Source organism: Macrobrachium nipponense, chromosome 7 (assembly GCF_015104395.2).
Source record: "Macrobrachium nipponense isolate FS-2020 chromosome 7, ASM1510439v2, whole genome shotgun sequence".
Taxonomy (NCBI): domain Eukaryota; kingdom Metazoa; phylum Arthropoda; class Malacostraca; order Decapoda; family Palaemonidae; genus Macrobrachium; species Macrobrachium nipponense.
In genome coordinates, this window is record NC_061109.1 from 115225304 (window position 1) to 115247803 (window position 22500).

At 34.8% G+C, this 22500-nt stretch overlaps 1 protein-coding gene across 2 annotated transcripts in view; it reads right to left on the bottom strand.

Moving 5' to 3' along the window:
* Positions 1-2736: 2736 nt before the first annotated feature.
* Positions 2737-22500, bottom strand: part of LOC135217468 (homeobox protein Nkx-2.4-like) — a 41294-nt gene continuing 21530 nt past the window's right edge. The window contains exons 3-5 of one of the 2 annotated variants that reach the window (XM_064253375.1): positions 14262-14344; positions 6177-6416; positions 2737-5393 (exon numbers count right to left, since the gene is read on the bottom strand). In XM_064253375.1, coding sequence (XP_064109445.1) covers positions 5223-5393; positions 6177-6416; positions 14262-14344 — 494 coding nt within the window. In that variant the 3' untranslated portion in view covers positions 2737-5222. Of the gene's footprint in view, positions 5394-6176; positions 6417-14261; positions 14348-22500 lie in introns of both variants that reach the window. The other variant, XM_064253374.1, reaches the window with a different exon arrangement.

The following is a 22500-nucleotide window of genomic DNA, read 5'->3' on the forward strand; positions in this document are numbered from 1 at the left end:
ATCGAGTAACATGGACTAATGCCTATGTTTCTTTGTAACCATTACAAGCAAAGGTAGACATACTGTTATAAACAAAAATAATACAATGGTGCAATTATATGAAACGTGTTCTTGGGTGAAATTCCTGGAATTTTGTAGTATTTATTCATCATAATTTCCATTACTAACCATCAAGAATAGCGTCAATAGTTATTCACCTTCTTGGAACCTTTCTGAAAAGTGCTTTAATGAGCTAGATCAAGAAATTTAGCTGCAACACTAATTAATTATTCAGGTCGCTAAGGAAACGGGTTGCCATAACAGACAGAGATATTCATTCAACTTTACGAAAATGACAAGTCTGGACAAAGCACGGTTCCTTTTCAGAAATGTATAAAACATGAAAGAAAATATCACAATTTTTTTTAGAAAGAAAAGATATATATGAAATAGATTAAGAGCATATGATACCGTCCCCAACCTTACATTTTTATTTCGATGACCGTTATTCACTTATAGAATAATCAATCCAAAGAGCACGGGAAAAAATGAATGAATAATTATGGCGTCACTCGGTATAGAATAGTAGATTCTGTTCTGAAAGTTTTACAATATCTGCTTCAACAGAAATAAACAACAAATGTAGGAGAGATAAAATGCAATAATTAAAGTGGCTTTTACAATTAGTTGACGGGATGTTCTATTTTTTTTTCTTTTTTGCAAACTAGAAAAAATAAATAAAAAAGACAGCTTATGATCACAATGAGGTTTTTCCTATTTCGCTATAATGTCTGACAGTTTCAAGCAAGTTAGCTGTATAATATATATAATCTTGTTATCAAAACTAAGAGACCTAACTTATGTACAAAAATAGTGTCTTTACCCTACATTAAAAAGTTTAAAAACATTCTATAGCTACGCAGTTGCTTAAATAGCTTACAACAAAAGTTGAAATGATAATGCACATTATAAGACTACTATAGCTCGCTTGATATATGAAGGGTGTTCCTGGCGAGGAATCAGATCGATTGGTGAAAAAGATTCTTTCCTTTTCATTCAACCAGAGCAAACTTTATAAATCTAACGGGCTATAGCTGCAAACATTGGTCTGGTAAAGCAAGGAACTTGAATATTTGTGTATAGTTGCCTAACGCTATCGACATCCTAGGGTCCTTTAAGGCACAAAGTCAACAATTTCACTGGGTTTTTGTAAACACCTCCGCCTGAGAATTAGCAATGGAAACCACAGACGCATAACCAACAATTTTTCCTTTATTTATTTTTAGGGAAACTGTTATCAGGAACTTTGGTATTATTTGATGGGAACGAATGGGTGGATACCTTTGGCAGTAGACTACACCCGGCGTTGCCTTTTTGCAGCTAAGCGCGCACTGCACAGCAGGGTGGATGTAAATGAATATGCCTTGAAAGACATTAACGCAGATATGAATTTGATCCGCTTGCATTGCGACAAAGTGCTGATGCAATTTTAGCTAACTATTATTACACTGTAGTGTTGATACAAAGTGATTTAATTTGAGCTATGCTAATGATGCTAAATGCTGCAATGTTCAACTGTATCGCAGCCCTTAACATGACTATGAAAAGAAAGATCCTAATGGCATTGGCTCCAAGATTATTTATTTTCCCACTGGTTAACTTAACGCACGATAATTAGGAAAAGACGATAGGAAAATATATACATATATAAGTTCAGTGAGGCTACTGAACTCCTTTCATTAATGATTAGTTTTATCTGTATGTTCAGACGGACCTGAGAATGAACTAAGGTCTTCACTATGATTATAATTTGAAAATCCGATGGTACTTAACTTAAGGTCTTCGCTATGATTACAATTTGGAAATCCAATGACACTTGAGTTTTGTTTGTTTATTTGCTTACTTTCATGTTAAATCTTCATCTAATATTAGTTATATCACTATGACTATGAACAAACAGATTCCGAAGACATCGCGGCCCGCTATAATCACCATAACCTAATCCTTCTTGTTCTACAAAGAAAATATATTCATCGAATGAATATTTTTCAATGAAGATCTCAGTGTATTAACGCAAATCATTCGTTTAATGCTCTTCTAGTACCTTTCCACCACTTATCAAACTCTGACTTTTACATCCTGATATATTTCTACATGAATGGACGTAATGACTTGCCACACCCAGTACAGATAGAAGAGTATGGGACAAAGAAAGCTAGGAAAAAGATTCCAAAACTGTAACTAAGACAAATACCAATTATCTTTATAACTGGACGCTTTTTTTTTTTTTTTTTTTTTTGCAAAATGGAAGAATATTATGAAATAAAAAAGAAAGGAATAAAAAATAGTTGGGTCAATAAATCACGCAGCCTTTTCCCCCCTTCCGTCCAGCTGATGTTAAGTCTATTGGGACATTAGAGAACATATCTGACCATTTAATGTCCACAACATGGCTCGTATAGGATTACTGTTTGTCAGAAACCAAAGAGAGAGAGAGAGAGAGAGAGAGAGAGAGAGAGAGAGAGAGAGAGAGAGAGATGGGTGAAAGTAGAAATAATCGAAAATGTAAGGTCAGGTCAAAAAAATGGATTATTTGACCTTAGGTGTGCAGTAAAATAAAATGTATACTATATATATATATATATATATATATATAATATATTATCCATTATATATATATATATATATACACGTATATATATATATATAATGTATATATATATATAATATATATATATATATAATTATATTATGGTATGCGTGTGTGCGTGGGTGTGTGTAAAGAGAGAGAAAGAGAAGGAGAGGGAGAGAGAGAAACATGCCGAATGGAATAACAAAACTAAATACCTCTATAGTGGAAACATGTCAAAAATGAAGAGAAGAAAAGCATATTGACCCTAGGTTCTGCTGATGGGCAGTTTGGATGTTTACCATTCTTTAGATCATTACTGGGTCCTGCTTGGACAGCAGAGGGGGGGGGTGGGGGGTCGGGTGCTTGGCGAGGGTAGTGGAAAGAAAGAAGCATATTTGACCGGATCTTGTGTGTTTAGTGGTCCTGTTTAGGCCGGAGATCGGTCTCTGCGTCAACTTTCTTCGTCACCGAGGAAATGTGTTTTGAAAGGCATAAACATTCTGCATCTCGCTAATTTACAACGAAGCAAAATGGGTTATATATACGGTTTCGAAAGTGTATGTCTACATATCCTATATACACGTTCATAAAAGAGAGAGAGAGAGAGAGAGAGAGAGAGAGAGAGAGAGAGAGAGAGAGAGAGAGAATGTTGAAAAGGGTGATAAAGTAAAATTCTTTTCAAACACACCCAAAATACGTATTTAACTCGCTCTCTGTTAGCTCACTTACATATCCAGCATCTCATAAAAAAGACAAAATTGCTTAGAGAGAGAGAGAGAGAGAGAGAGAGAGAGAGAGAGAATGCCGAAAATGGTGATAAAGTAAAATTACTTCTAGAACAGATAAAATATTAACTGGTATTCAGGTACCCAATCTTACATTTGCAGTAAATCGTAAGAAAAAGGCAAAGTTGTCCAAATAAAGACCCCCTTTTCCTAGAGAGAGAGAGAGAGAGAATGTCGTGTGTGTGTGTGTGTGTGTTTGAAAAGTGATGTGTAAAGGCAAGAGGGGGGGTGGGGGTGGTAGGATCTCCCTGTGACGTGGAAGGGAGGGAAGCTCCTTTCCCCAGAGTCCGATGTGTTTACATTACCATCATTATCTCTATCAAAACAATGTCTCATATAACAGTCATTGTCAGTAAATGAATATCAATTTACGATTTACAAACCATTAATTGTGTATTATTAGCGAGGGTGACTTATAACCGGGACACATATTTTACTGGTGGCTGTCTGCCCTGTGCCTTTTAAATGTTGTGGTTATTTTGTTTTCTTTAATCATTAAAATTCGGCATAAACACACACATACAAACGCATGTATACGTATATAAATATGTATATATATACATATATATCTATATACAAATAGTGTGTGCGTGTGTGTGTATGTGTATGAAAGTGGTTCAGGCTTTTCCGGTGCATGATTTTCTTTAGTGAAAAAGACTGAGGAAGATAAAATCCATCTTTTCAATTAAAAACTCAGCTTATTCTCCCCTTTTTACTTTCACAGTCAAAGTATCAAATGTAATTATCTTTTAACATCTTTGTTTAGATATTATTAACACAAATCCCGTGTCTAACCTTGGTTTGAAGACAATAGGAAAACATGAAGTTGAGGGTATAGGTTGAGGAAAAGCTTATTATCTCTTCTCTGAGGAGAGTAGCGATAAGGATATGGAAAACAAAGAAAGATTGATAACCGATTTTTTCTTCACATGTAGCCATGCTGTTCTATGAAGAGTGCTTTGGAAGATAATAGTCTTTTTGGGCTGACAGTTAGTTCATATCGGCATTTGCTCCGTTATTGACTTTCGTGAAATAGCTTCGACCTGACGAATGAGTTAAGGAAATTCCTCAAATCACATAGATAGCGAATCTATGCAACAGAGCGAGACTGGCATGTGATTCCTGAATTGCGGCTTTTCATTTTCTGCAATCAGGATACATTGAATTCTCTACTTAAATTTAAGATATTGTAGCGTAATTATAGAGGCAGTTGAACGATTCAGGACCCTGAGTCTAATAATTGACTTCAATGAATCTATAAGAAATGATTTGGAAAGACAAATATGTCACTGAATGGAAATCGAAGATACTATAGGTGTACTCTATAATGTCTTTGATGGAAATACATTTTAAATTTGTTGCCAGACGCAAATTATTTTAAGACAGGAAAGTCACGCCCTCAAGATTAGATTCCACTTTGTATATGTTATTTCGAATCAGGTTAGAGCATAAATCATTAATATCTAATCCTAATTACAAACCTGCAAGAGCAAGCGCTATTTTTTATAGCTGGTGATTATCTTACATGGCGTTACCGAACATCATTTATTTATATTTTTACTGGAGTTCCATGAAGAATAAAAACCGTCTGTGCTCACATTTGGTAATGCATCATATTATAAAGTCATTCCTAAAATCACCTCAGGTTGCGCCTGAATTTACGCGACGTAAATGAACAGGAATGGGAATAGGAACCATATTCAGTTAGGTCGCCTCATCATCTATCTCCTTTACCAACCATTCGTTCCCTTTCAAAAAATAGGTAGACCATCAGTTATATTTTGTCACTGCTATTCCTATTAACGTAATTATTATACTAATCACCTTCACCAAGTGCGTAAGGTTTGTTGGTTATACGTCTGTGTTTGTTGGTAGGCAGCTGTTTGTGCGCTGTAGGGGCACTGGTAGGCGGGAGGGGAGTACTGTGGAGGCGTATACGCGGGAGGGTAAGATGGCGGATATCCAGCTGGACAAGGCTTCCCGTCGCGCACCAATACCTGGAAAGAAAAGATGGCTGTTTACTTAACTAGCCGCGTTTTTAATCTCTGAGCAAACTGTGTGGTCGAGCTTGTTTGGAAGAAGCTTCGCAGCGGTTTTAATCTGTACACAGACTACGAGCTCGAGGTTTTTTTCAGAGATCTTTTTCAGGGATCGAGTTCACTTCGAAAGTACTCGAGGTTTTTTTCAGAGATCTTTTTCAGGGATCGAGTTCACTTCGAAAGTACTCGAGGTTTTTTTCAGAGTTCTTTTTCAGGTAAGGCAGCTTTCATTCGTTAGGAATGGGTAACTCATTTCAAAAGGCCATGAAAAAAATGAGCTATTCATCTCTAAAGGCTTAAAAATGCATTGCGCATTCCCAAGAAAAAAAAAGTGTAACTCATTTCCGAAGCCTTAAAAAAAAGCGTTGCTCATCCCGAAGGAGCACTGAAAAAGATCGTCATTTCCAAAAGCCTTAGAATTATTTGCTCATTTCCAAAGGCTTTGAAAATGTTTACCCCACTTCCGAAAACCTTTGGAAATACGTCGCTCATTTCTAAAGGCCTTTAAAATTCGTCACCTATTCCCAAGATTAAAAAAAAAAAAAAAGAGCCTAACTCATTTTCAGCGACTTTGAAAACTGCCCTCATTTCCAAAGGTCTCGAAATGCGTCGCTCATTCATAGAAGTATTGACAAGACGCGTAGCTGGTTTCTAAAGTTAAAAAAAGAATTGCGTAATCGCTTTTAGAATACTTGAAAAACACTCAATTCTATTAGATTCTAGCTTGTACAGTATACTCACAGGGACGGCAACTCTGCGCGGAGAGGTCACAGAAGCCATGGAAGCAGCTGCGGCGGCCGCAGCTGTCGTTAGCTCAAGGTTCTTGTCCTGCCGCTGTCTCTTGCACTTGTAACGGCGGTTTTGGAACCATATTTTGACTTGAGTGGAGGTGAGCTTCAAGAGGCCGGCTAAGTGCTCCCGCTCGGGCGCCGAGAGATAGCGCTGTTGTTTGAACCGCCTCTCCAGTTCGTACACCTGAGCCTGTTGAAATGCATTTGGGAGATGTCTTAACTGTTTTCTTTATATATAAGTTTTCTTGTATCTCCTAAAAAAAGAAAAGAAAAAATAAATCCTTAATGTTTCCTGTGATAGAGATAAAAATGCCTTTAGAGTGAAAAGGTCCTCACTGTTATCTATCTTTGATAAAAATTAATGTTTGTGCATAAGTAGCCCATAGTAATGGCGATAGCAAACCAATAACAGAAATCAACTCAAGAAAAGACCAAAAATCCCCGAAGTTTTAGTTTTTTCAGAAACCAGTGAAGCTTAGTAGACCATTATTTCTATAATAATAATAATAATAATAATAATAACGAATAATAAATCTTTCTAAAAAAATAATATATATCCGCTTGCTAAAATAAGGCTTTCGACCTGAATGGAAAACAAAACATCAGTCACTGTTTTATATCATTATCATTCTACTGATGTAAGTGATTCAGAAATTGTATTGATTTTGCCATTGATAGAAAGTTTATATTTAATGGTGTTGTTTAAATCACACTAGAAACATAGTATAAGCTCATCTGAATCTAAATCAAACATCAGTGTACATATGTAACACTGAATCAGCATTAAACAAGACACGACACACACACACACACATATATATATATATATATATATATATTATATATATATATATATATATAAATATATATATATTCTGGAAACAGTTTCTAGAGGTAAGGGACAGGACATTGCACTGGTGTAAAATATCCTAGACGCATTATATACATACGATCATAGTACTCAGGTTCCTCTCTACCCAACTAGGACTAGAGACTAAGCAGGTAGACCTATGGTCTCCCCCAAATATCCCATCCGTAGGCGATATAAAAAAGGATCACATAAGAAATATAAGGACACGATATAACTTTGTATGTTTGGAACGACTTTTGAATAGGTGTCGGCTGAGGACAAAGGGAGAAAAGTGTGATAAGTTTAAAAATAAAGGAACTGAACTTGAGCATGACGCAAACGGGCATAGCGATACCACATAACAGACTTGAACATATACCTTAAATAGCCTAGAGTCTTTGGCGATAATAATAATTTATGATGAACGTTAATCTGAATAAGAGTATGCAGACTGTAGTGTGGGTGGTATGGGGTAAAAATAAACCTCAGAGAAACTTGTGTTACACGTTCATGGTTGTTCCTTATTTTCAAAGATGGAGTCGCTCCTAGCGTAGATCAGTGTTTTAGGACGTTCCATTATGTTGAGAAAATGGGAGGGTAAGTTGTGAGTTGTGTATAACTCGAAAGACCTAGAAAATGCTGAATTAACGCATGCCAGAAGTTTTAGAATAAACCGTTCTTAATATCGAGTCAATGAAGCCTGTCTGGGGAATAACTGAAATATTAGTATTAGTCGTAATAAAATTTACATATCTGAATACTAAGTAGGCAAAACTATTAAATTAATCAGTACAACTTTTATTTCACTTAACGAGGCATTTTCATATCTCCGCAAGTGCTCGTAAGTATACAAGCTACAAGCAAATGTAAGTGTATGTACTTTGAGTGAATATACATAAAATTGCACATACACATACATATGACTCTCAGACAGACAGAATCATCATCGCGCACAAACGCAGCTTGAAACTTTCGCGAGTAAAATCTAACATGAGCCAGCCGTCGCCACTTGCAGCCCTTTCTATAGCAACAACTAAACGTACAACTACTCCTACTATGCACGGTCTGCAGCCGGTATGTCCCTCCCACTTCTTCAGATTTCCTGCTACCACCACCCCTCCTCCTCCTCCTTCCCCTCCCCTTCCTCCTCCTACTACTCTTCAAGCCTCAGCACTTCAGGTGTGGCTCATCGGGTCCTTGAGCCAGTGTAGTATATCATAATAGACCCAAAGGAGGACGTCTTCACTGTAAACACACGGAATATCGACTATTACGCAACCTACTATTGTTTACTTCTCGTGGCGGAGGAGAGATGTAACGCGGTGGAACGGGAATATGAAAAGAGCAGAAAAAAAAGTCCACTAACAGAAAAATCAAACAAATAAAACATAACAAGCATTCCAAGTTAAGTTGCATCTAGAAACTTGGAATTTTTACCATGGTGAAGTTTTCCTAATAAATTTCTATCTTTCAGCGTTAGCTTCGTTTTTACAACTTTTTTTATTATTTGTTGGGAATGTTCTTCGCTTTATATTCTGCCCAGGAGTGATTGCAAATCCCTTATATATATAGAATAATTGCCAAGATGAACCTCTACGTTATTTGTATTACTTCAATAGCTTTATAAAGGGTGACCTTGCAATATTAGCCTTACATACTAACACACCCGAAAGAAATAGAATAAATAATCGACAACATATGCAAAAGGTAAAAGGTGGGCCTACTACGACCGTTTCTTCTAATGCTAAAAATGAAAGGTCTAAATGACTATCACGGCTCATTTGGCAGATGATCTGAAAAATTACCTGCTTTAATACACGCACTAACGGCTAATAACTCATGTGCGTCCCGCAGTGTTTGTGCCTGTATCTCTGTGTGTACAAAGCAGAGATAAGCCTTATCCGCCATGTCACAACATTCCTACCGCACACACACACACACACACACACGCATCCTGCCCAGTTTAGTTTCCCACACAAACTACCCATCTACGGGTTCTCCTCCCTTGGCACCTTCGTTATTTATAACGCTTTTGGATGCACTGGGCTGATGGGAGGGTGGGGGGGGGGGGGCAGGCGGGGGAGGATGAGGGGTCGTGGGATGGAGGGGGTAACTTAATGGAACAGAGTGGGTTTGATCCATAAGGCGAGAGAGGCTGTCCTATGTAATGAGATTGGACTGGAGGGGTGACTTCATGAGACGACTCTCGGGTACTGTAGATTATCTTCTCTGTAAACACTTTAATGGCAATCATCTCTATCTGCCATCGCCTGGTAAAGGAAGGATTTGGGAGGGACCAGCTTTGATGGTATATGCCAGTGTTTAAGGGAATCTGAAGTATATAAGAACGTCATTTTTATTTATTGAAATTTTCGATTCAAGTGATGGATATCTATTGTTTCTTGCTCCGATTACTATTGGCGGTTTCGAATTGATTTGTTGATCAGTTCATTGTATATTGGAATATAAACTTGGAAGTTTATATTTCAATATTCTTACTCCGCGATCCGAGTGAAAGCTATCTAATAACTACATTCTCCATCAAATATATATATATATATATATATATATATATATACATATATATATATATGTACATATATATATATATATATATATATATATATATATATATGTAGTCTGTTAATAATAATACTGAATTAAGGGACTATGAAAAACTGTATTCGTTTGTCCAAAAGTAAATAACATAGCCACCGAAATCTTAACTCTCGACATGGATTTCGGATACACATTAATTCACTCTGAAAGTTTTATGCATTTTCCATATATTTTATCAGAAATTGGAACAAAACATACTAAATATTAGAAGAAACATGCAATTATTAGCAATTTATAAGTACCAGATTCTTCAAACTTGGAACTGACAAAAATTACTGAAATTTTAAAGGGAGGTAAAACGAACAGCTACCTTTCTCGTATGGCGGGAAAACATCATCAGTTGCTTTCCATGGAAGTGGTTTCTTAGTTTCTCAGGCTTTGCAAAAGTATAAGTGCTAGAAAGCATTAATCGAAAATGAATGAGTTTTATAATTATTAGCATTCATATTAATTTCATTATCGTTACCATAAAATTTTGAAGAAAAAAAAAAGGTGGATGTTAGGCCTAGTACCAGCGTTTTTTTAATGAGGCCTATGATTTCATAAGAATTAGGATAAATTTGCATTCTTGTATAAGGCGGCGTATTCCACGGTCAGATGTAAGTTATGTTAATATGAGATCCTATTGACCGGTTTATTTCTTGAAGTAGAAGAAACATCGCAACAACCAATGTCACTAAGATTGGTAACTTGTTAATTCGGGAAGAATGAACAGAAAAGGCTTTTTCAATACAGTACCTTCCTTTAATTGTCAGAAATACAAATTGGAAGAGAAATTATATGATTAACATTACCTAATAACATAGAATTACATAAAATAACCTAAGAACAAAATTTCCATTAAATGGCTTGGATGGGACAAAACGATTTTCAGTCTCGGAAATAAGCTAGGCCTAGGTTACCGTTCTCTTATCATATCAACGAAAAACAAGTAACTTCCCCCGTCATATGAAGTCATAAATCATAAACACACACACACTAGTCCATTACTCGAGAAACCTGTTTTGTGACACTTCAAACGACATTTAGGGCAAGACAGGAATTCTTCCTTAAACATTCGAGAAAAATGAGGCACAAAGAATTCATCGTTCCATTAAGGTCGGAAATTGTTATTATTGCTAAACGTTTTACACATAGCGCGAGCGCCTGTGTGTCATGTTTCTGGAGATATTATGTAGAATACCTGTCATCGAGATTATTCGAGAACGTCTTAAGCGATGCGGCAGCCCAGCCAATATATGCACCATGTTTCTAGAGGCGCCGTTATAACGAATTTGTATCTATGAGATTCAAACTCCAGGCTGAGCAGCGAGTCAGCCCCGGCCAGCCAATCAGCGCTCGGCATGGTCAAGTTTAATTCCATACACGTCATTGTTCGGTAAACAAATAACTTAATCACTATTGTCGTCGTTATTGTCAACCATCAGGTAACAGTAATAATACCGCTGTTAATGGTTTAGCCAACGTAGGGAAGTTCAATGCGGCAGGTCGTCACCAGGTATTAGGAAAAATTATAAAAGAAAAATGGCGATGTGCTTCATGGTAACGGTCAAGACACTAGGAATGATGTTTCATGTGCTGTCTAATGGCGGTGATCGTGATGATTATTAGCCTTTTCCGATTATATCATGTGCTAATGGTAGTGATAGGCCATGGCGGTGATAGGCTAGTGATGATTAGCATTTCACGAATGTTTTGCCTTTAGCATAATTATCATTCATCATTATTCACAGGTGTATTAGGATTAACGTATACTCCATATTTATTAATGATTACTGTCTGACAATTTTGGGAAAATTTTTGATAAGATTATTAAAATGTTTACTGACATGTTTAACTGATGTTTATTGATATTTACAAGGTATGTGACAATATTTTTGGAAAATTTTGAAAAGAAAACATATTAGGGGAGGGGGTTTGAACAATTTAAAAAAATTATCATGCAACAATGAAACAACAATGAAGGCAGTACGTGAGGGATTTTATACATACCATAACAAAACTTGTTAAAACCTATACTAATTGCATAAATTTGGGAATTGGGAGGAAAAATGACTCCCGCACATATTTGCAAATATCAAAATGGTAAACTTTTCAAAAAACTAATGCACTTGTTCAAAAATTGCCACATAGGCCTAATTCATGTAAGGTTATAGCGTCGTAAAGGACGATGTTATTACTGTTTGAAAGTCATTGATTTTTAGCATCGATTTATTAAGATTGAAAAAAAAATGCCACATTACATGTTCCTCGATTGCGGACTGTACGAAAAAATGCGTATGTTGCAATTATGGAAACCAGGATCCCGGTAAATTTCTATTTAACACTACTGTGAGGGAGATATCACCATGTGGTATCTCAGAGGTAATTATTAGGTCAGGGCTGCAAATAGGACTACATGGAAAAGCAAAAAAAGTAAAATATCACATCAGAGCTGGGAAGGCAGAACTCACGATCTGAAAAGGATTGGTTACGGTTAGGTGAAAGGGACCCACCCAAACCAAGTGTGGCTGTTCCTTCTAAATTACCAACCCTTACTGTTTCACGTGTAATTTTTTTTTTTATCAATTCCAAGTTTTAAGTAGAATCTAGTCTCAAATATTTTGGTACTCATGTATCTACTAATCCACTGTGTGATTTGTTCCCGTTTGCGTTGAAATATATGGATAAAATATATGGAAAATGCATAAAAATGTCTATAGAAATAGAGTGCATCCGAAACCTATATCAAGACGTTGACTTCGGCCACCATGCTATTTGTTCTTAAATTAGGAACACATTTGATTTCAGTGTCTCATCTCAGTAGCATTATCAAAAGACAACGTATATTTGAATTTAGAATTTTGGGTTATTAATTGGACCATCAGGTAATTACATATATGAAAAGTAACGATGGTATTCGGACACCACTTTACGTGTAGGCACGGTCTAGAGTGACTAATAGACCCTCGATCATCAAGTTGCCGCCCACTTTTGTTTTTCTTTTTCCCCGTTTATCCTGTGGAAGATGAAGTATATATACTCAGACTGCAGTTATCAGTAAACTTTTTATAGTTTGGCCAGTGACAGTGTAAAGCAGTTATAATAGTAAGACAATATTTTTCATTTTAATAACATTTTTACTCAAAATTCGTTGATTTCATCGCGTCATAAGACTATAATAATTTAGATAATTTATGGAAAAAATCAGAAACTACAATAGATATATTCCCAGCAAATAATTCTGTTCTTGCATGATTAAAAGCAACGTTATTTTCATCAGTTGAGGAGACTTGTTTTACCATGTTAGTACTGTTAAATATCAATGAATCTCCTTTTAAACGATAGTATGATTGCAGCATCAGTTTCAGTTAGTATTCCAGATTTCCCATTTCCCGGCTTAAGAAAGGTTATTGCGTATACTGTATATATATAAGATATATATATATATATATCTATATAGTATATATATATATATATATAATATAATATATATATATATATATATATATATATATATATATATATATATTATATATTTATATATATACATATATCTAGACTTTTCATGAATCCTTACGGAATGCGATCGTCAACTTTTCCCTCCTAAATATCGAAGTGTGAAATCGATCACTTCCCGCCCAAAATGAAATGCTTTCGCTTGAAGGCTGAGCAAACAGGTTACTGTTTTCAATGAAAACTCTAAAAGGGGAAAAACGCACTCCGTGTTAATAAACGCCTCCCGATCGCAAATAAATAAGGCCGAAGTATTATACACCGACGCGTATCAGACGCGTGATCTATATACACACAGGATCTGTCGTCGGGAAATTGAACGATGACAGATGAATATATTGACGGGGGATTGATTGGGTATGGAAAGTAAACTGGGATCGCAGGGACGGTGGTCATTCGACGCCCTGATATACTGAAGGAGTGATGGATGAGTTCGAAGGTGTTAGATAAGTGTTAGGTCAAATTATCTGTTCCTCACTCGGTATTTTTTTTTAACCTTGCTAAATGAGTTATAGGTTTAATTATCTGTCTTTCACTGGGTATTTTTTTTAACCTTGCAAGACTGTTTTCGTGCGTACAGACAGACACCATTCATTAATAAGCTGTATAACTATCATGATAATGGTAATAACCAGTAATAAAAACACACTTTTCGTGTTTGTCTTGAAAGGTTTAAAAAAATCTACTGTTTAAAACCAAGTTTAAGTGAACACATTTAAAACAGGAGTTTTCAACCTTGACGAAGGTCCTTTTAATTTAAAATCGAGAACCTGCTCGAGCCTCCTTATCAATTCACCATTTTAATGACTCGTGCTATTATGAGATTTTTATGGATTACTGTTATTTCTATAACTTATTTTATCAATAACTATTTGTATGTCCTATATTCATGTTACAACATCTTTGGCTTTTAATAAAAACAATAAAAAGAAGTACAAAAAAAGGTAAATGAAATGTATAGCTTTTATACACCCGAAACTAGAATTGGTATTTATTAATATTATTTTTTATTTTTTTTATTTTTTTTATTTTTTATTTTTTTTTTAAGGAATGCTGACTCTAAAGTCTCACCTGAGAGAAGAGGACCCGGGGTTTTCTCTTGGTTTTGGGTTTGTGTCCATCGGGACTCTTATTCTTGTCGCTTCCGGGGCTTCCTTCTGAAAAAGGAATAATAATAATAATAATAATAATAAATAATAATAATAATAATAATAATAATATTTCCTTTCTATGCATATATAAATTACAGTATATATATATGTATTATTTACTTATATTTATATATATATATATATATATATATATATATATATATATATATATATATATTTATTTATATCTGGGTAATCAATGTCTGGAATTGCAAAGGATTATAATTTTTAATTGATTTTACCGAAATTTTGCCTGAACTAATTCTTTCAATGTTTACTCATATAGTAACAGCGATATGTTTACATTTCTTGCAGATTTTATTCATTCATTAAGTTGGTCTTCCAGTTCTCAGCAAGGCTTTTGGGATGAGGTTGCTGGCCTCATTGCTTTTTACAACATAGTAGTAAACAATATATAGGTAGTGTCCCGAGTCGATGCTTTTTCATCTATAACTAAAGCTGGTTCACTTAAGATAGACCCTTGGGTGAGTCCTGTGCCTACGAGACCTTTGTTTGGCGGTCGCTGATTGGTTGGGAGCTGCCTTCCTATACCTTTACCAGCCAATCAGCGGTCGCCAAACAAACGTCTCGTAGGCATAGAGCTCATTCAAGAATCTACCTTAAGTGAATCAGTTATAGGCTCAAGCCATTCCACACCTCAGTTGATTGATATGTGTGATTGGGTGTAGAATTCCAATAAAGGTAAACTGACGTTTGGTGAATACTCATACTTACATACATATATGTAAGTATGTATGTAAATGTACATGTTTATATATAACATAAATATGTTTCAAGTGCATATGCATAGTAATTTTCCATAGGTAAAGTGCAGGAATATAGTATAGTCAGAATTAATGCCAAAGGGTATAGCCCCTCTAACATCTCTTGAAAATATTATTTAGTCTCTTCTATCTGGTCACGTAAAATTAGTCGCCTGAAGATGTAGTCTTATCATTAAGCACAAGAATAAACCCTTTGATAAGCGTACCGTGCCCACGCCTTCTGATGATCTTATTTCGTAGTGTGATGTAAAAATTCTTATAGATATACAATATTAACAACGAGATAAAAAATTGAGAGCCTTCCTAAGTAAAATAAAACATATATAAATATATTTGTGTGCGTTTGTGTCTGTGTGTGTGTGAGTAGGTATGTGCATATGAATATCAGATATAAGCCATTTAAAGGTTGAATTGAAATTGATATATATATATATATATTATATATATATATATATATATATATCATATATATATATATATGATCACATCAGTAAACGATTGCCTCCCTCTTATATAATATATATATAAATATATATCTATATATATATAGATATAATATATATATAAAATATATTATATAATATATAAATATTTATAATAAATAATAAATATGTTGGTTTATAGTATAAATAATATTATATATAAATATATATATAATTAATATAGATATATATTATATATAATATAATTATATTATATATAGAGAGAAGAGAGAGAGAGAGGAATTAAAACGGTATTGGTCAGCCTTGGGTCTGAAGGAGAGCCAGGAGGGACGAAGGTTCGGGGGAGAGAGAGAGAGAGAGAGAGAGAGAGAGAGAGAGAGAGAGAGAGAGAGGGGGGGGGTGAGAGGGATGGATAGAGTGCGGGGAGTTTATCATCAGCCTCTCTGCAATAATAGCCTTACGGACTACCCCACTCCCTCCTCCTCCTCCTCCTCCTCCTCCTCCTCCTCCCCTCACCCATGACCTCATCTCATCACCTCTGACCCCTATCCTAACTACCTCTCCTCATATAAAGCTCTGCATCCGCCTTGGCGCTCGCCTTTTGTTTGTTTGTTTATTTACATATTTCGCTATTTTCATTTATTGTCTCCTTTTATGGATCAGGGCGGCGCACCTTTCATTTCACGCTAATGTAAACTCGGCGGCCGTCGGTACGATTCGTTCATTCTGTTTGCTTTTGTTTTCCTTTCGAGAGTTCCTGCCGCGCTTTGCCTTCCTTCCACTGGCGAAGTCTCTCCACTTCTTCTTCTTCTCTTTCTTCTCCTTCTTTTGCAGAACGTTGTCTCTCACTTCCTTTTTTGTTTGGGTGACGTCTTCATCTCTCTCTCTCTCTCTCTCTCTCTCTCTCTCTCTATCTATCTGGCGCTTGCTTTTCAGGTCATTTCTACTCTTCATTCATTCACAATTTGTCTCTTGATTTTTCTCGTCATGATCTTATTCACAGTTTTCGTGCCATATTTGGACCTCCTTCTCCTGAAGCTAGACGCGGAGTCAGGTAGAAATTTATCGTTTTGTTTCTTCGTAGGAAGAATCAGGAAGCCGTCTGCGCATTCCTCATCTTTTATCCGGGTGTAGGACCAGAATGAGCGCATCGTATCCCCCTGACAGTTTTCCTTCTCAATGAGGTAGTGTTTCATTATTTCCTCTTGACAGTTTTCGTTCTATATATGAGGAAGAATTTCATTGCTTCCCTTCACCGGTTCCGTTCTGTACGGGGCAGAATTTCAATGTTAACCTAGACCGTGTTCATTCTGTCTTTGAGGGAGAATGACATTCTTTCTTATTCCATTTATGAGGAAAAATTTCATTATTAAGCTGATTTAAACGAGGCCGAAACTGCTTAACTCATTTGGCATTCAGTTACGCTGACTGAAATAAAAAGAAACAAGAGGAAGTAGACGGTAAGATATATAGCGAACGTAGACATGAGTGTGTTTGTGTGTGTAAGCGCGTGTGAGAGGCTGAAGAATAATGACGGATTCAGTCATCTAATTACCAGGTGCATAATTCATAATGCTTATTGGCCAGAGGCACATAGGTTTTAAAATGGACATCTGAGTATCAGGAAAAAATTATATATATGTATATATTTTGTATATATATACATATATATATATATATATATATATATATTATATATATATATATATATACATACATAAATACATACATACGCACACACACACACACACACACACACACACACATATATATATATATAATATATATATATATATATATATATATAATTTATCTAAGAAAGGATTTTCTGCAATACGCAACCATGCAATAAAATGTAAACATAACATTCAGTACAATGATTTTAAAATCTTATCACAAGCAATAGATAACCGGTCATTACCCATTCTCGAGTCCCTCTTCATTAAACATTGTCACCAATCCTCAACAACCATTCAACTGCTGTACAACTGAACATTACTTAATAGACCATTCGCCATTTCTACCTTCTCGCCTTTGTATTGCTCTCCCCCTTTTGTCAAAAATAAATAATACTTATTCAGTCTTATCTATACTTCTACTTCTGTACCGGTGAGTTTTCTTTTCGCTATTTTTTGCTTTGCGTCCGCCTTGTATATATATATATACTATATATATATATATATATATATATATATAGATATATATTATATATATATATTTTAGTTTGTTTTTTTTCTCCTTTTGTAATCATATAGAGAAATTTTTTGCCTGTTAGGATTCAATATTTTTCTCCTGTCTTTAGTAATAATATAATTTTCCTAGCTGTTCACGGTGTGGTTTGTGGCCCTTTTTAGTTTTGTTTGTTTAGTTTATTTTTTTTTGAAAGTGACATTGTACTTAGTACTTTGCTTTTTACTGTTGATCTCTTATTCAATTAGTTACCGTCTTACTTTCATATAAAATTCGAATTTCACTGATATATTTTTAATTAATCTATATAATTCTTTTAAAAATGCATAATTTATTACTGTGCCCCATTTTAGTTTGATTTAATGTACAGAATTTTATTTTTTTTCCCTGTTTTTAGCCCTGAAGATGGGATTTGTATCACGAAACGTAGGTGTTGGATAAAAATAAAGTTTCTGATGGCCATACTCTTTTTTATTAAAGATCCGACTTTCTAGAAGCGACAATGCCATTCATTATATATATATATATATATATATATATATATATATATATATATATATATATATATGTGTGTGTGTGTGTGTGTGTGTGTGTGTGTGTGTGTGTATATTTATACATGAGTGTGTGTGGATGCAGGAATAAATCATATGCATCACGAAAATGCAAAGAGCTTATGTAAGCAATTTTTCTTTCATAAAGAATGTATGAAACTGCTAAAGGGGTTACATTGAGTAACATTTATATATAACGAGAGAGAGAGAGAGAGAGAGAGAGAGAGAGAGAGAGAGAGAGAGAGAGAGAGAGAGAGAGAGAGAGAGAATTCAAAGTAAAAGTTACAAAGACATGTGGTCTCACATTGTGAACTAATTTGTACCATGTTTTGAAAGTGTCATCATTCATGTTATCACCATTCATCAAACAAGTGATGGTATAGGTAGCATCATTCTATCTTTTAGCCGAAGGTTTGCAACCGGACACAGCTAATTCTCTTGGACAAGTGTTATATATTGTAATATATATATTATATATATATATATATATTATATATATAATTATATATATATATATTATATATATATATATAGACAGATAGAAGATGTGTGTAATACATAGGTATATCTATATGTATATTGTATATTATACGTATATACACAGACGCATGTATGTATACACAGACACACACATATGTATATATATATATATATAATATATATATAATATATATATATATATATATATATAATATATATATTATATTTATATATAAGTATATATATGGAAGTAAAAAAATTTTCACAAAATATTGTATTTAGTACCAACATATCTGTCTTTATTATTGTACCATGTTATATAAATGATACAAGAATAGTTATGATTATATTTACACAAACACACACATATATATAGTATATATATATTGTATATTATACATGTATATGTATGTATGTATGTATGTATGTATGTATGTATGTACAATAAATATATTTGTTACAGTTTCGCACAAGGTGCATAAAGTGTCACTTTTTTTCCCTCGTCAAGGCGTAAAGGAATCCGACTATTCATTTAATCGCGACTTTCCTCGGAGCCTGCCGGGAATCCTAGGAGGTCGAGTCATTAAGGAGGATTTGGGAACACTCTCCTGTTCTTCGTGGGGTTCTTACTTGGTACATCTCAAGTGCAGAGATCTGGCTCTTTAACTCAATGTCTACGCTTAATCCCTTCCCTCTCTCTCTCTCTCTCTCTCTCTCTCTCTCTCTCTTATGCAAATGCATGCGTATTTGAATGCATAAAAACCTGAAATATTTAGGTCGAGTATTGCACATAAATCCGATTAATTATCATTCAGTAATTTAATGATTGACAAGTATGACAGACATCATACCTAAGTTAAAACCTTGGAATAGTTAAAAAAAAAACCCTATTCTAACAAGAAGTAGAGGACTCAGACTATAAATTCTGTAGCTTATCCACCACCCTCTAGAATATCCGAAGCAAAAATAGAGCCACCGTAGATTCAAGTACACGAGTGCAGAAGGTCAGCGCAACATCTTCTAAATTTATTTTTACAAATATGTCGCAGACAGTGACTTCAGGTCACATAGGAAACTTGACGCCTGAGGTATTCTGAGGTATCTCGCCTTTTTTAAATTGCTAATTACAATAAGGAGTATTTATTTATTAAGTGTTTTATCTGTGACCAAATTTATAACCTTGACGTCGAGAACGACGCTTTTAAAACCGCAAGAAAGCGAATGAAAACATTGTTATTTACGTCACTAATTTTTCCTTCATTATTATTACGTCACTTACATTTTCTTCATTATTATGACGTCACTAACATTGCTTTCATTATTATGACTTCACTAACATTGCTTTCATTATTATGACTTCACTAATATTTCCTTCATTATTATGACGTCACTAACATTTCCTTCATTATTATGACGTCACTGACATTTCCTTCATTATTACATAAGTAAATGAGCTGTGATACATTACGAGAACTCGCACACAATCCGAAGTAGCCAAAATTCCAAAGACTATGCGATGCTCGTACTGCCAAAACTTGAAAACAAAGAGAGAGGATTCAGGTCTTTTAAGAAAACTGAGTTGTCTGTGCATCCTATATCGGCACTGGGCCATAAGCTGAAATGAAAAGGTAATTATTACCTATAGTGATTTTCTCTTTTTTTTTTTTTTTTTTAAATCCTTCGTAAAAATGGAAGCCATGATTCTTTTCTTTGTCTCATTATTGATACTCAATTTATGTGATGTCCTTTTTCCGGTTTTCAGAAATGAACTGTGAAAAAGGATTTCACTTAAAACTGCGAAAATGGCGTCTCTCCTACCTGAACTTGGTTACTGATTTCAAATCTTTGATATATCAAAATTTATGATAGATCATTCATTGAAGCAACGAGGCCATTTAAACTTTAGTAGAAGCATGTTTTAACAGACTCACGCTAACACACACACACACACACACACACACACACACACATATATATATATATATATATATATATATATATATATATATATATATATATTTATATATATGTGTGTGTGTGTGTGTGTGTGTGTGTGTGTGCATACAAATACATAAGCATTTGAGTAAGATACGGCATAAAATATAGTTCGCTAAACCTGACATAAAACGGTTTTTTTGTCGAGTGAAGGCTCAAAATGTCACATGTTAAACTTATGTAATAGTATTTTAAAAATAAATTTACATATCGCATTGACAGATCAATACATTTTTTGTCATAAACACTTGGCTATTTACTTTGTCATAATTTGAAAAGTGTTCAAAATCGTATCACAGAGAAAACGAAATGTAGTTTTCTTTTAGTTTGCGGGACATTATTTGGAATAGACAAAAATACCGAAGCCTTATCCGTCTTTCTTAATACGACAGGCAGGAATAGAAACGAAGTGAGAGAGAGAGAGAGAGAGAGAGAGAGAGAGAGAGAGAGAGAGATGAAACCAATCTAGTGATACAACAAAGTTCACTTTTCACGCCTTTCTTTATGACCACTCCTGTCCTTATTACCCTCCCCGTATCTCCACCCTCTCTCTCTCTCTCTCTCTCTCTCTCTCTCTCTCTCTCTCATACGCTGTGCCAGTTCGCTCTCCAACGGAGCCATAGCAGTAATCGGGCCATCAAAAACAAACGGTAAACACAATGGCTTCCATTGATTAACTTCTGCTGGGGTTTTAGCACGATAACTCTCTCTCTCTCTCTCTCTCTCTCTCTCTCTCTCTCTCTCTCTCTATTTGTCTGCTTCTCATTACCCTGGCTGGTAGTATGCCCGTCTTTTTGTCTATACATATCTTGCTTAACTGTGCTGTAAGTCTCTCTCTCTCTCTCTCTCTCTCTCTCTCTCTCTCTCTTTCTGGTCGTTTGTCCTTCAGCCTTGATTTCCCTGCCTGTATACGTGTCTCCTTCTTTACTGCCAGATTCTCTCTCTTGCTTTCTTGTCTGTTAGTGTGGCTACTTTCCTTGTCAAGGCCTGGTCAGCTCTCTCTCTCTCTCTCTCTCTCTCTCTCTCTCTCTCTCTCTCTTCCCTTGTGTCGTGTGCGTGCCTTTGAATACTCTTCATGCATAATTCTCTCTTTCTCTCTTCGTCTCTCTGATATTTTATATTTGTCTGTCACTTCCTTCAAATTCGCTGCTGATGACGTCTGTCAGTCTTTCACAGTCTATCTATCACACTCGAGTATTCGATGATCCTCTCTTATCCTTTATCTTTACATTGTTTATTCGTCCCCGGCCATTAACTCCCTCAGTATTCCATATCTCATTTATCCATCTAAATTTGTTTGTTGTTCTTTATACCTTTGTGCATCCATTGTGTGTGTATGGGTCTCTGTATAATATTTAGTGAATATTTTTAGAATAAACAGTAATTAATTAGGTATAGGAATCGAGTTAGGTTAGGTTAGGGTTATTTAGGGTATCTGACTATTAGATAATAATAATAATAATAATAATAATAATAATAATAATAATAATAATAATAATAATAATAATAATAATAATAATAATAATAATAATAATAATAATAATAAAAAGGACATTCGTAATGTGGTCACATTCAGATGAAACAGCCCTATAAAAGGCTTTGCATTCAGTAGGAAGGTTTTATACAACAGGAATAAAATCTTCAAAACCATGATGATTAACACAAGAGGCATTTCATTTCATAAGACTATGATATTAATGTTCGTGATCTGTTTA